The following is a 13,487-nucleotide window of genomic DNA, read 5'->3' as shown; positions in this document are numbered from 1 at the left end:
GTCTAGAGTATTCACGGTCCTTGGTCCTCGTCCCACACAGTTAAAATGGTCACAAGAAGCTCTGAAAAGCAAGATGGTATGGTCAAAAAAGGATGAGAGAGAAACTTTGAAGGGAAATGAAACTTCTTTGCATCGATGCACTTCTGTGGTGCAGCTCATAAACCTGTAAACTCTAAGATAACAAATAATAATAACAATAACGATAATAATAACAAATATATTTTATGTTATCAACATAGCGTATTTTTACTTGGCCTACAGAAAAACAACGAAGTGTCTATTCCATGGTTTAAGAAAATTACATAAAGACTCGTACTATTCTTAGAGGGATATGATAATCGGAGGTTTACAAGATATGTCAACAGTAAGTAACAATGCACTGATCAGGATCAAAATGACAACACGAGCAGAATATCAGAACTACTATTTTAGAAAGTAACCAACGAATTAAACTGAAAGGAAATCCTGATTTTCTAGATTCAGATAATGTCTAACACTTTTGTAACTATCGCTGTAGGAGGCGACATTCACACCACAGACAGCAGCGGCATTTACATTATCCTCGAGATATTTTGAAACTACGACAAATAGAGGGAACAGGTCTACCCGGAAGTCGTTACATACTCTTAACTAACTGCACCACCTAGAGTGACTACGGAGTAAGTTTGAATGAGACCGATTCACTGGCTGGATGCTCGATGGTGTACTTGATTGACAGATCAGTATGCTGACCAGGAGCTAACACAACCGGCCACTCCAAATTGTGATCCTTGTTGAGTTTGGCTTCTCCTTGCTTTCCTCGAACATCGGGTGAAACAACACATATCTTTAAAAAAAAACCATACGCTGTCTTAACTTAAAAAACTGAATTCTCTCATACAAACCTTTATTTTTTCGTCCGTAGACTTGGGTATCTGCTCCCTAACAGTGATCTGCACAGACTGAGTCACTTTAGCGTTTCTAAGTGAGACAATTTGTTCATGAGTGATCAGAGTGCTCTTCGACATGAATCCCACCTATAATCACATTCTCAAGAAACTTCCCTTGAAACCTTGTAAGACCCACCTGTTCGTGAGTTGTGGTAGGTGTTTTGTAATCGACTTTTATTGAGGGATCCACTCCTAATGAACATCGAAATTCTTCACCAGGTGGCACCGATCGAAGATGAGTCTGCGAACGATCAATGAACAATTATTTGATTTCCGCTAAATCTTCTAAGCTTCGCTTACTTTGGCCACAAATCCACTGTTCAGGTAAACGGCTGCATCTCCTGGAGGAAGAGGGAAGGTTGTAGTGTTGGTCACTACAGCTGAAAGGAAGGCGGAAGCGCACCGGGACGGCACACATTCATGCGTAAACGAGGACGTCAGATCAACCTAAAACACTTTGATTGCGAGAAAAAATTCTGCTGAAAAGGCTGGTCAAGTATTTTTTCGAAGTTCTTAAGTTTTTCTTGTAATACTAAATTGAAGGTAAAGGGAAACGTACACGCGTGAAAACTTACCATAACCACTAATACTTTATGTTCCACACCATTACTAGGGATAGTTACCGCTCGTGGAACAGAAAAACAAGTTGACATTAAGTTCTCCACGCTCTAGAATAGCTCAAAAAATTACACCTTATTTTTACGATGAAAACCAGTAGTACCGGTGTAGAAACGCTGTTCTCTTCGCTGCTTCTGCTTAGCTGAGCTGTGTTGTATCGATGCAGAGCTGCTGCGTCTGCCATTTCGTTACAATCGAAAGAGCCGAAACCCATGTCTTCCTCGGAGGCCTCGTACATCGGTTTACGTCTCGCGGCTGACGTGTGTCGTTGACGTTGACTGCAATGTTGCTTCTTTTGAGTGGTGGTAACTGCTCAGCTTTTCCGATTCTCTCATTCACTGCGCAAAAATAAAGTATGAAATAGTAAGTACTACTCCGGAAATCCACTATATATGTAGTGTCCTGAAAAGAAATTGGATGAAAATTTCACAAGGAACGTTACTAAGCTAAGAAAGGAACTGTTTTCATTACAAAGCTACTCGGTAAGGCTGTGTGGCGAGAAGGAGAAAAAAAGTAGAAGATTTAAAGATGAACATTCAAACATTTGCCGGCAACATTTGCCGGATTAACCTGAAAGGATCTCTTATGGACGAACAAACTGTCATTGTGCTATTTCTCTGTTTTCATCCTCCCTTAAAGACTTTTCTTGAAGGTAACTCAACAAAGTATTTGAATTGCCTTTCTCCAACTCAACAGGAAATCCAACGACATCTTCAGCTCTCATCTATTTCCGCCTCTCACCTGCCATGTTTCTAGTCGCCCCGTGCATCGCAAGTTCGCACATATCAGACAATTCTAACAACTAACTAACACGACTAACAATTTAGCACTATGTGTTTACCCTTTTCCATACTTCTGTGTTGATTTATTTTAAAAACCTATGCTTTTACTTTATCTTTTCTTCATTAGCCACTCATATCTTTTTTAGAAACCATCTCTTTGTTCACACAACTGTAAAGTGGCGTGGCTCTTTGTATGAATCTGAATCTGTTGATTCTCTGTTTTTCTACAAATATTTTGCATTTGCGTATGCTATATTTTTCTTTTTTCTCCTGTTTTCTATGAATTTCCCTGTTGCAACATCCCACACCTCATGAATAGAAAATACATCTCATGTTACTCTCATTTGTCTCTGGAGTACCCCATCTTGTGATAGTTGATGTTCATGGTACTGGGTTCTCTCGAGAATTGAAAGCGGCTCGCCATCGAGCCTGAAGTATCAGAGCTGAAACGGAAAACATCTCCAAGAAACCTTTGAATCGGGTTGATCAGTCTGATGCTCAGATCCATTTCTGAATTTGTTGAGGATGAAACGCGCTTTGTTGCGAATCTGAAGTGCTTTTCGAAGCTCTCTTCACAATTCTGCAGGGCCGTATCGCTCTATATGATAGAGGACAGGAGAACGGCCACGAGGAGAGAGAAATCGATGCAACACGAAAATATTGGTTGTTACTACTCGTTAGATTCTCTATTTCCCTGAAACGATTTGTTAACTTAGTTCCTGAAACACGGCGATCAAAATTTCGAAGTTCCCATAAGTTTATGCTCGCGAACCTATATAACCTTATAACAAATTTAAATGATCTTCTTTCGCCAATCTGGGAGGAGTTAGGGAAAGAACCAGTTGCTAGCGAAGAATAGATTTTTTTTCTATATATATACATATGCTGAGCGCTGTCAATTTGTCGCAGCAAAGATAATTTAGGTTAAAAAAGCACAAGTAGACCCAAAAGAAAGGTCGATGCCTTCATAATCAGTTTTTCACCCGAATCACACTACAGTTTTATATTAACAGTCTAATCCCTATTAGTTCTTTTTTCCAGCCCCAATCTCTTATCGGAAATTTTAAAGAGAGAATGTTGTTGACATAAGTGTCCCTTAAAAAGCATGAAGGTGAGTCGGATCATAAATCAGTAGAAAGAAAACTGGAACCCACAATTTATTTGAACGATGAATACTGGCGGAAAGTGTTGCTAACTGTGGCGCACAACCGCCAATGGAAGGGCTTGCAGTGGATAGCACCATATCAGTGTCGATCCAGTCATCACCAGTATTTTGCTCTACGAGACCGTAGTAGCACAACTAAACTAACATTCGGCGTCTTATAAACTGTGTAAAAATCACACAAAAAGCGAAGAAAGTCCCTTTTGCGCTCATTCCTTTGACCAATGGACTTTTTGCCTCTTACAACAAACAAGTGTGGGAAGATGAGATAAGAGAATTGCGGAGGTTCATTAGATAAGAAAAAAGCAAAGTTGCATAAACGATGCAAGGAAGAACCTTCAAACAGACCTTTATCGAGTTTTCCTGCTCACCTTCGGCCGTTGTCACTGCTCGAATGTCGTATGCGGGCTTCCAACTTGCGCAGTAAACCTGAAATATCGGATCTTCAGTTTCGATTTAGTTGGGATTTGAGGCGTACTAGGAAGCCGTCTTCGCCTGTTCTTTGAATGCAAACACCGGTTCGCGTCGACTTTTTAGCACCTCCGTCAGCTTTTTGCTCTACGTTGTAGGCCGGAGTGCACTAATTCGAGAATGAGGAGAAAAGCAGGATCTAATGATAAGGTGCGGCGCAGAAGTTTAACTTGAAACCGGTAAGAATGCGCCGTCTTTTGTGATTCGGGGTGACGTGATAAAAGAATCGAGCGCTAACGCTCATTTGCATGCGCTTCAGGAGAATCTAAAAACATTTCCGACACTCGGGAAACGTGTCGTTGTAAGATGCAAAGAGGTCGGGTAGAATGTGTGGAGTAACCGACATAGTTCAGCTATCGACGCTATACAGAAGGTAGAAAGTGTTCATCGACAGCTACAGGAACTGTGCAAGAAAAGAAATTCGCTGTACATACAACAGATTATATACTTAATGAACAACATTTAGCTTCTTTTACGATCCAAGATATTTTCCATACAATTTGAAATTCTAAGGAATTTCTTTCCATATAAACAGTCAAGAGTTATGATGAAAACAACTGTCAACGTTTCGGGTTTACCCATAGCATTTCAGAAGATAATATTGTAAATATGAAGTTTTCTCTTATGGTTTTTTGTGCCGTAAATAACACTGAGTGAAGAATGTCTACTGACCTTCTTGCAGTTCATTTCCTTGTATAATACCCTCTTTTGCCAAAATATTAGTGACTCAATGAGTAACAAACCCAGGCATTAGTGAAGAAGCTCTGTTTTAAAGAGTTAGTTGGTCAAACTGCACATTGCCTGTTACTTTGCGAAATGTTTGATGGCTGGTCTATTTCTTTTCAATAACGCTGACACCGATTAGTCCGGAGTAGATTTCTCATTTGTTTCCCCATCACAGAGTATTGTAAAGAAGTGGGAACAGATAGGTAGAGAATTACGTCTTTTTTTTTTGGATAGTACTTCTTCAACATAATGCTTACCTGATACGAAACAAACAATTCCACTGCTCCAGCCTTCTCCATCTCCACGATGATTGTAATGTTCCTGAAAAAAGCACCGAAGGGTTGTAAGCAAAATACGAACTTAAAATGTGTAAAAACATCTCCGAAGCATTCCTGCAAGTGATTGCAAACTTATAGCAACAGGAGTTGCAATTAAAAATGCCCACGGACTATGTTGCGATTATAACTTCATTTCAATGGCGTACTTGAAACAAATCAATGTTAGGAACAACGTTTGGATAATCACATTTCGCGAAACTAATTCTCGTGTCTTTGATTACAGTAACAGCGTGGATTGCAATACTTTTTGTGTGCGTCCTTAGACAGTTCACGGGCGTTCGCTATAAAAGACGTCGACCACCACACCGGAACGGTTCATTTCGTTAGGACTCGTACAACGTGAGTTGTTTTTTGATTCAACGGTTGTAATCCTCAACTTCTACTCCGATTCCCCTCTAGCGATGTCCGACACAAGCAAGCTAATCGAGACAGAATCGGTGAAGCGATTCGCCTTTTTGGGTGTGACCATTTCGACCGTGGCCACGCTGACGGCAATCATAGCGGTGCCGATGCTCTGTCTCTACATGCAGCATGTCCAGTCTGGCCTCCAAGACGAACTTAACTTCTGCCGTTCTAGAGGCGAGAGTGTGAAGGCGGAATTCAACAAGGTAAGCCGTAGCCGTTGCTCGTCCATTTATCATCGCCCTTTTTCTTCTCGAGACCTTGAAGGAGAGCACATTGTAAACAATAACATGTTCTTCAGTAGTTAGTCACATCTAGGTGGCCCCACTAGAACAAAACACAGAACACCAAGCCAGTTTGTTGGACGTCATGCTCGTTTTCCTTTTTTGGAAAGATGTATCCTTTGCTAAGAAAAACTCCAATCAATGGGAGAAAACGTTGTTACACTCTGAAACTTCACGACTATTAGGAACTTAAGTAAAATAGAGGTAACCCGTTACAAAAACTTTCAATTAAGAGATTCAACTGCAATTTAATTTCCTTTCACAGTAATATTCCCTCGCTGCTCAGTTACTGATCGTGGGCACGTTAGGCACGCGAAAGCTAACAATCTCACTGTTCCAGCTAACTTCCGTTCGTCAAATCGCCAAAGCCAATCGCAGCAAACGTGCTTCAAACTCGTGCTGCTCATGCGGAACTGGACCTCCAGGGCCGCCTGGTGTCCCAGGACAGGATGGTGTTCCTGGCAAAGATGGACTTCCAGGTAATCCCGGTGAACCAGGAGAAGATGCTCCACCAGGAGACATCCGCCCTAAACCAGAAGACTTCTGTTTCGAATGCGAGCCATCACCACCTGGTCCCCCTGGACCACCTGGTATGAAGGGCCCGGATGGAATGCCTGGCGCTCCAGGAGAGCAAGGACCACCAGGTAGACCTGGTCTCAGGGGGCCACCCGGACCGCAAGGACCGCCTGGAAACCCCGGTGCCGACGGACAGCCTGGACCACCTGGACAACCAGGACAAGTGCGTTCACTTCCGTCACCTGCAGGTGAACCTGGCCCACCAGGAGAACCTGGACCGCAGGGACCACCGGGCCCAGATGGACGGCCCGGTAATCCTGGACGCGCTGGTGCACCGGGAACTCAGGGAGAGAACGGACCCGATGGTGAACCTGGAAAGAATGGCGAAGATGGCCCACCCGGAGAGCCTGGAAGAGACGGATTACCGGGTTCGTGTGATCACTGTCCGATCCCTCGAACCGCTCCTGGGTATTGACCTTATAATTTAGCATTACTTCAATATGTCATTGAGAATACCTCCAAAATGATAGCATTTTCATCTAATAAAGATACTCTTCTATTTTCCCCAAGAGAATAAACAATGTTCACCGGATCTTTGCACTGTATATAGCAGTAATTGTACCTTCTCACTGAGTCGTATTCATAGCCACATCGAAGTTGATCGATTTGTCTTTCAAGTGCTTCAATTTTTTCTGCACACTGGTCCCACTCTCGCTGTCGAATCCTCAAGGTCGTTTTCATCTCCGATACCGTCTCTCCTTAATAAGCAAGCGCGTGGAACCACTTTCTTTGAAGTACTTTTACAACCAAAAAGGCACAAAAGAAATTCAAGCATCGTAGATTAATTTTAAAATGTCACGTGGTTTGCTCCTAAATTAGTGATACTATGTGAGAATTCTTTACTTTATACAGACAGACAAAGTTTGAGTTAAGCAACATATCGTTGTTCTAAATTCACAACATACACCTTACCATAATAAGAAAGGAATTTTGCGAGGTTCCTTAGTGCGTCATCGTTAATAAGGAAGCCGATGGAATGTGTGTCCTGGTCCGCTCCTTGAAGTGATGTTGAACCAATCACAGTATGCCTAGATCACCCATGCACATTGATGGCAAAAAGAAACCTTGGCAACAGTTCTAATATTATACAGCACCTCCTCAACATCTTCGGTAAAGGTTCCGTGGCAGAGAAAGATGTTGACGGAGGACCGGCAGCTACCTGAAGAATGGTAAACAGTGCAAATTGTAAACAACGCAATGAAATATAAGTATAACGTGCAAACATCTTTATCCCTGAAAAAGCGACAAGATTAGCTCTTTAAAGGTTTGTTAACACATACCAACAACATATAACAGTAAGTTATGGTATATTTCTAATCTCAGATCTAACTATCAAAAACATCCACTAGATCGGATCTCGAAATCCACTGTTCTTGCTTCCTTTGAAAAAAGTTGATGGATGAGTTTTTTCACCTTCCCCATACACTCACCTGACCAGCAACACCATCGAGAACTTCAAGGCGCTTCCGCAAGGAGCTCATTTCATCTTCGACTGCAAACCGTTCGTTTTCCACCTTCACCTTCTCCCGTTCCAACGCCCGAATCTAAATCAACATGTGTTTTTCGACGTGACTGATGTTGCAAGGGCACAAGTGCTAGCAGCCACCTTCTCATTCTCCTGTTCTGTATCTATCGGCATTTCCTGATATTGAACTTCCTGAATGAGAACACCTTGTCCATCAACTCGTACAGATTGACGTTCAATGACGGCGGACACGTTCTGCAAAAAAAAACTGCTTAGATAATAGTTGGTCCTTTTTCTCTGAGCGATGCATATCAATCCTTTATAATATTAATTGTTGACTCTTTCTTCGTCTTAAAAACATAAGGAAAGCACCGGCTCAATCAAGTAAATGATTGATAGGTCTCCTTCTGTACTTGCGTGGTCTCCAAAAAAGTACAACAAGAAAAAAAAAAGTGGGTGCAGCAAGCAGCTACACATCTGTTGAACTTTCAGAATTTTTTCTCGTCCTATATGAGAAAGTTCAGCCTTGTTTGCTGATAAATCGACATTATGTATGAACGAGGACTGCAGCATCTCTGATTAACAAATTTTATTACTATTTTTGAGCTTTCGTCTATTCTGACTTAACTTTTTTTAAATTGATGATTATCCAGAGCGCATCGGTCAAATGTGTCTTTGTAATTCATCCCATCACCCGTCATCGATAAAAACATCTCGCTCACCACTCGCGCATGTGGAGCAAGTGGAGAATTTTGCCGAAATAAAGTGCTATTTTAGAGTCATCAAGCTTGACATGATATTGAAAGAAAAATCACCCCCAATAACAAGAAGTATTGCAGTGATGAAAGAACGTCAAACAAGCTGATTCGCTTTTCTGCAGAATCAGCTAATGCTGCCGTTAGACAAGCTGATAGAAGAATGGTAAACCGAACATGGGGTTATAGATTAGGCGTATTAGATCAGTATAAATTTAGCAAACAGTGCAATAACTGCTAACAATCATTCCATACATCCTAGGTGTTTATTATGATGAGAATGGGATCCGCACCTAATTAAGATTTGATAGCTAGTATTTGAGTTCTCTCTTCAACTATTATCATGATGTGAATATACGCAAGAAGCTGACCTGGATGATAATTTCGTTGATTCCTTTCGCCAAAGACGCTGCCACAACTCGTTTCACTTCAGCTCTGTCCGAGTAGACCACCACATTTTTTGTTGGAAGGTCTGCTGCTTCAAAACGGAACGAAGCCTGAGTTGACGGCTCACACCAAGGTTCAACCATAACCTTTAAAATGTACACTTTGACATCGCTAAACATGAAAACATCAAAATCGTTCCAAGAAAAATAAAATGGAATCTACAGTAGACAATCCTATCTCGAGCACGTTTCTCCTAGATTGTTGACAGAATGGGAGCACATTCATACTTTTGTGATTCGCAATAAAAAAACAACTTGACTGGAACAACAAACATTACAGTTGGAATTCCTCGTCAATGAGAATTTTTTAAAGTTTGAATCACAAGTGTGAACTCAAAAAAAAGACCAAATATATCTAATTCCATTTAAACACAACAAACAGAGGCCAGCATAAAGTCCTTCTTTATCATAATAACTACTCCTGAAGAAATATCTGAAGTGGTTGAGGTGGCATGGTTAGAAATCTGTCAAATTAAGTCTGTAATTTCCAATTTTCTTCTTCAAATTTTCAAAATATCTATCCGTTATGGAAATAGGCTAATATACTTAGGATATTCGTTTCTAGGATGATAGCTAAGCGAAAATATTCTTAGTTTTCTAAATGAATTTTGTTAGTGTGGCGCCAACTAACATGTACGTTAAAAGTTTCACATCGATTTAATGCGATTTTTTATGGTAGTTAGAAAAGGCGTAGAGATAATTAAAGGTGTAGAGCTGCTCGTCAGCAGGTTTCGACGCGATCAAAACAGAACAGCAGATATCACGGTATCAGCAATGAAGCTAAGTAAATAGCGATAAACTATAGTGCTGTTCATTTCGTCGACAAGCAGTCGCCAGTTGTTGACTTGCTGCACTGCATCCGAAAATGCTTCATTCCTATTACGAGTAGATTTTGAAAAAAAAGACAATATAGTTTAGTTTAAGTTCGCTTAATCAGATTTCTAATAGATCTGTGTACGCCTTGAAGAAAGTGACGCTCAATGAGCTCCCCATGGTTCTCATAAATTTTAGATCCATTTGTTCGGTCTTCTATTTTTTTTGGATGTTTCTCCTGCTTCTATAGGTACTCTTTAATGCCTCGGAGCCGAAATACAATAATTCTAAAAAACCTTAGTTTTTCAAAAAAAAGGTAGTATGAAGAAGAAGGTTCTAATAATTACAAAAATTGGAGAACAAACGTGCAGCACTGATGCATAGTTCTATCAGCAAAAAAGGGAACAATTTCCAAGAGACCGATAGCAATTTTGCTACTTCTATTGCCTCAAGGTGAGTACGAAAGTGAAAAAAATTAAAGTTTAATAGGTTTCTCAACCTCAGCCTTACTAGATGGAACTCATTTTCATTTTTCTTCTCGAAGACAACTTGGAAGTAAAGTTGCTCTTCCAGCAGATGAAAACTAAAAACCCTATGTTAACGAGGAGGAAAGTGTATGTATGTATGTGTGCACCAAGCAGAAGAAGAGTGCGCATGCGACAGCGTCGCATGTGCACTCTTCCTCTGCTTGAACCCCTTCGGCAACGTCTATGCACAAACTCAGATCTTCGTCCAGCACTAGAGTTTTCTTAGCAACTTACACTGCTACTTATACTCCGCTTACTTAAATTGTTCAGTTGCCGTAAGCGAAAAAGATTTCATAGTGGTGCAGCAGAAAAACACCTTACGATTACTTTTTCGAAAAATGTCAATCAATCCCTTACGTGGCGCGCCGGTACAGAAACTGGACTCTAAAAGTCAGTCAAAGTCACTGGCGTATCAATCCACTTGGGATGCGCCAAAGCGTTTTTGCTGGAATTCGTAATCGTTGAGGTTTTGGAACGCGTGTTGGCCTATACAATGACTTGCGGAGGCCAGCCGATGATCAGGTCAGTGTTTTTATCCTCCCAGACAAGTCTGGTACCAATTTATCGACCACGGAGGGATGAAAGGCTTGGTGAGCACTAGGGCGGATTCGAACCCTCGACCGTGTGGCTACAACGGACCTCAGACCGACTGCGCAACGCCCGCCCAACTGGAGTCTGTGATATATATATATATGCACTAAAGGTGTTAAAGAAAAACATGGAGCACCTTTTGGTGTGCATAATTTGAAGACACATTACCAAAGAGTTTTTCTAGTTGGACAGATCTTCAACGCCAGATTTGAAGGAATATGTCTTAACTGGAGATCTGGATAATATGACATGAAACGTCTTCGTGATGTGACATTCGCACTTCCTTCGATGGAACTAAAAATTGTAATCTATGATGAAGTTTGGAGTGTTTGGTATACAGCACATTTCGTAAGATTCGTAAGATATTCAAATTCGAACTTCAAGGCATTATGTGTGCCGCCACTTTTACTACGTATTTTTAAAGAAATTCCACTTCGTTCCCTACAGTCGAGTCAAAGCTCAAATATTAGTATTCGGATACTCGGTGTCGACGCGGTAGAGCTAGCAACTAAGTATTAAGTATTAAGTAATAAGTACTAGTAGTATTAAGTACTAGTATTAAGTACTAAATAGTAACTAATACAATCGAGTTGGGAGCTTCGTTAGCTCCACCGATCACTGCGGTCCGAGTGAGGCTGGCAATGGTTCCACTTCGATCCAACCGCTTACGACACTGCGCCAAGATTTAGCTCGATTCAAAGGGGAAACAACCTATTGGTTGCAAACGAAGGTGTGGCAAACAATCGAAAATACGATTGCAAAAACGTTCTTCGGTTGGACAGGTGTTCTGCAAATTTATGATAAGGTTGTTAATGTTGTTGTCCCTACTATTACTAGTATTATTTATTATTCAATTTATTATTACTATTTATTACCATCGTTATTAGTACCACGGTAAGTCCAGCTTATTAATGGTAATTCACTTCTAGAACTTTTTTCATAACCGTTCAACCCAACCTAACCCATTTACTAACTGGTCTCGCATTTCTGGACACACATCCGAATACCCACGGCGTCATTGAATTTTCGGTATAGTAGATTTTATACTTCCCATGAAGGCAGATATTTGTAAACTACATCCAGAATTCTGCTAATAGAAACAATTCAACTTTTAAAATCTCCACAAGTCCCGTTCTTCGACTCCAACTAAACCTAACGTGTCAGTATTGTGCTCGAATGCTCAAATGTGTTCACAATTTCAAGTGAGTAAGTTCCCCAAACATGTTCTCAAAAATATTTATTTCATTACAAGTATTCTGCACCAACCATAGTTATCACTGTCCTCTCGTCCTCCACATGACTCGCGACCATATCTGGTCGCCCTACCGATAGCCTTCCCTATGAAAAATGGCTATCCTCCGTATCTTTATTCAGAAACATCTTTTCATCTAAAACTACGAAAGCGAGAGTTAACATTCGGAAATAGTTTATCAAAGATTTTTTCAGCCAATTTTATATCCAAGCAAGAACAAAGTTCTTCACCCAGCAATAAAGTGAAGGCAAAGAAAAGCCTAGTGTATAGTAGCATATTTATACTTAGTAAGAGTATTACCCAAAGCTCCTCCTATGAAAGAGAAAATGAGAATCACTCATAGAATACGTTTTACTTTTGAAACACTCCATGGCTAAAAATGATCGAAAAGTAAGTAAGGTCAAAAACACTACTCGAAAGAGCGTAACGGAGAAAGGAAACGAGAAACAGGCGGAGGACAACCGATGAGCAATCCAACTGGAGCGCCTAATGGACAGCAGAAATTAGGGCTCCCGCTGATAAGGAGAAGTCAGCGAAACTGAGGATACAGAACATGGTACAGCTGAGAATGTTCGAGGAGAGGACACTATCATTGTGAAACAGATCGTTGCGAACTGTACTCAAGTCTGGTGAAGTTGTTATACTAGAAATTCGCTGTAAACTTCATATAAAAAGACTGCTGTGATGTCTGTTCTTCACGTTTCATGCATGTCCAAGAACAAACGGTCAAATTTTCAAATCTCGCCGAAAAAATGTAGGAGAATGTTTAGCAATAATCGCAGTACAAGAAACGACAAATTCTGCATACCCTGCTGTCCATACTTATTAACAACGGGTTCTATATAAGTCACGACATTCAAAACTACTTTAGCTGAAGTCCTAGATTTGACCTTATCAAACCACTGAACTCTTAAGAAACATCTAGTTAAAGTCTGTTCAGGCAAACGACAGTCGGTGCCACCGTGTACCATGTTTCTCAGATAACGTTTCCTCTGCGTCAGGATAGAGAGCCACCAAAGAGCAGTATATGTGGTAATGGTGAGCAGCAACGCGAAAATGTCCGCATACCTAGAACTCTTCCAAGGTCATTCACACACATCTTCACCAAGCACTCATAAACGAGGGAGTGGTCAGTTCCTTCGGACGTTCCAATCCTTTGAATCACTACAGATCCAAACACTACAGAGAGCAATACGATTTAGCAGATCTTCTAGTAATCTGCCCACATATTGGCAGAAGGCTGTCCAATTCAACATTTTTCCAACAAAGGCAACTAAAAAATGTAGGCTACGCAGCAGTCAATAGCATCACCAGACTATTGCGCTGTTCCTACGTTGTGCTCCATCCATC

General features: G+C 40.9%; 3 protein-coding genes across 4 annotated transcripts; 1 reads left to right on the top strand and 2 right to left on the bottom strand.

Moving 5' to 3' along the window:
• Nucleotides 1–652: 652 nt before the first annotated feature.
• On the bottom strand, nt 653–4,987 carry RB195_002671 (uncharacterized protein; the record flags this gene model as incomplete). The annotated part of the gene is made up of 9 exons (XM_013446679.2): nt 653–826; nt 885–1,016; nt 1,066–1,170; nt 1,230–1,376; nt 1,505–1,597; nt 1,651–1,825; nt 3,484–3,629; nt 3,840–3,920; nt 4,946–4,987. The coding sequence occupies 9 exons, from the start codon at nt 4,985–4,987 to the stop codon at nt 653–655; spliced, it is 1,095 nt and encodes a 364-aa protein (XP_013302133.2).
• A 440-nt stretch (nt 4,988–5,427) lies between these two features.
• On the top strand, nt 5,428–6,703 carry RB195_002670 (uncharacterized protein; the record flags this gene model as incomplete). Its single annotated transcript, XM_064200030.1, has 2 exons — nt 5,428–5,634; nt 6,053–6,703. The coding sequence occupies 2 exons, from the start codon at nt 5,428–5,430 to the stop codon at nt 6,701–6,703; spliced, it is 858 nt and encodes a 285-aa protein (XP_064055911.1).
• Nucleotides 6,704–6,723: 20 nt separating this feature from the next.
• On the bottom strand, nt 6,724–12,196 carry RB195_002669 (uncharacterized protein; the record flags this gene model as incomplete). Of its 2 annotated transcripts, XM_064200029.1 has the most annotated exons (8): nt 6,732–6,744; nt 6,851–6,986; nt 7,201–7,316; nt 7,383–7,447; nt 7,719–7,832; nt 7,895–8,008; nt 8,880–9,041; nt 12,152–12,196. In XM_064200029.1, the coding sequence occupies 8 exons, from the start codon at nt 12,194–12,196 to the stop codon at nt 6,732–6,734; spliced, it is 765 nt and encodes a 254-aa protein (XP_064055910.1). The 2 variants fall into 2 exon arrangements, with proteins under 2 accessions (XP_013302136.2, XP_064055910.1); XM_013446682.2 differs by lacking the exon at nt 12,152–12,196 and having other exon boundaries at nt 6,724–6,986; nt 8,880–9,038.
• Between the last annotated feature and the right edge of the window lie 1,291 nt (nt 12,197–13,487).

Source organism: Necator americanus, chromosome IV, assembly GCF_031761385.1.
Source record: "Necator americanus strain Aroian chromosome IV, whole genome shotgun sequence".
NCBI classification, from domain to species: domain Eukaryota; kingdom Metazoa; phylum Nematoda; class Chromadorea; order Rhabditida; family Ancylostomatidae; genus Necator; species Necator americanus.
The sequence above is the reverse complement of the archived record's forward strand: the minus strand, read 5'-3'. Positions and strand labels throughout refer to the sequence as shown.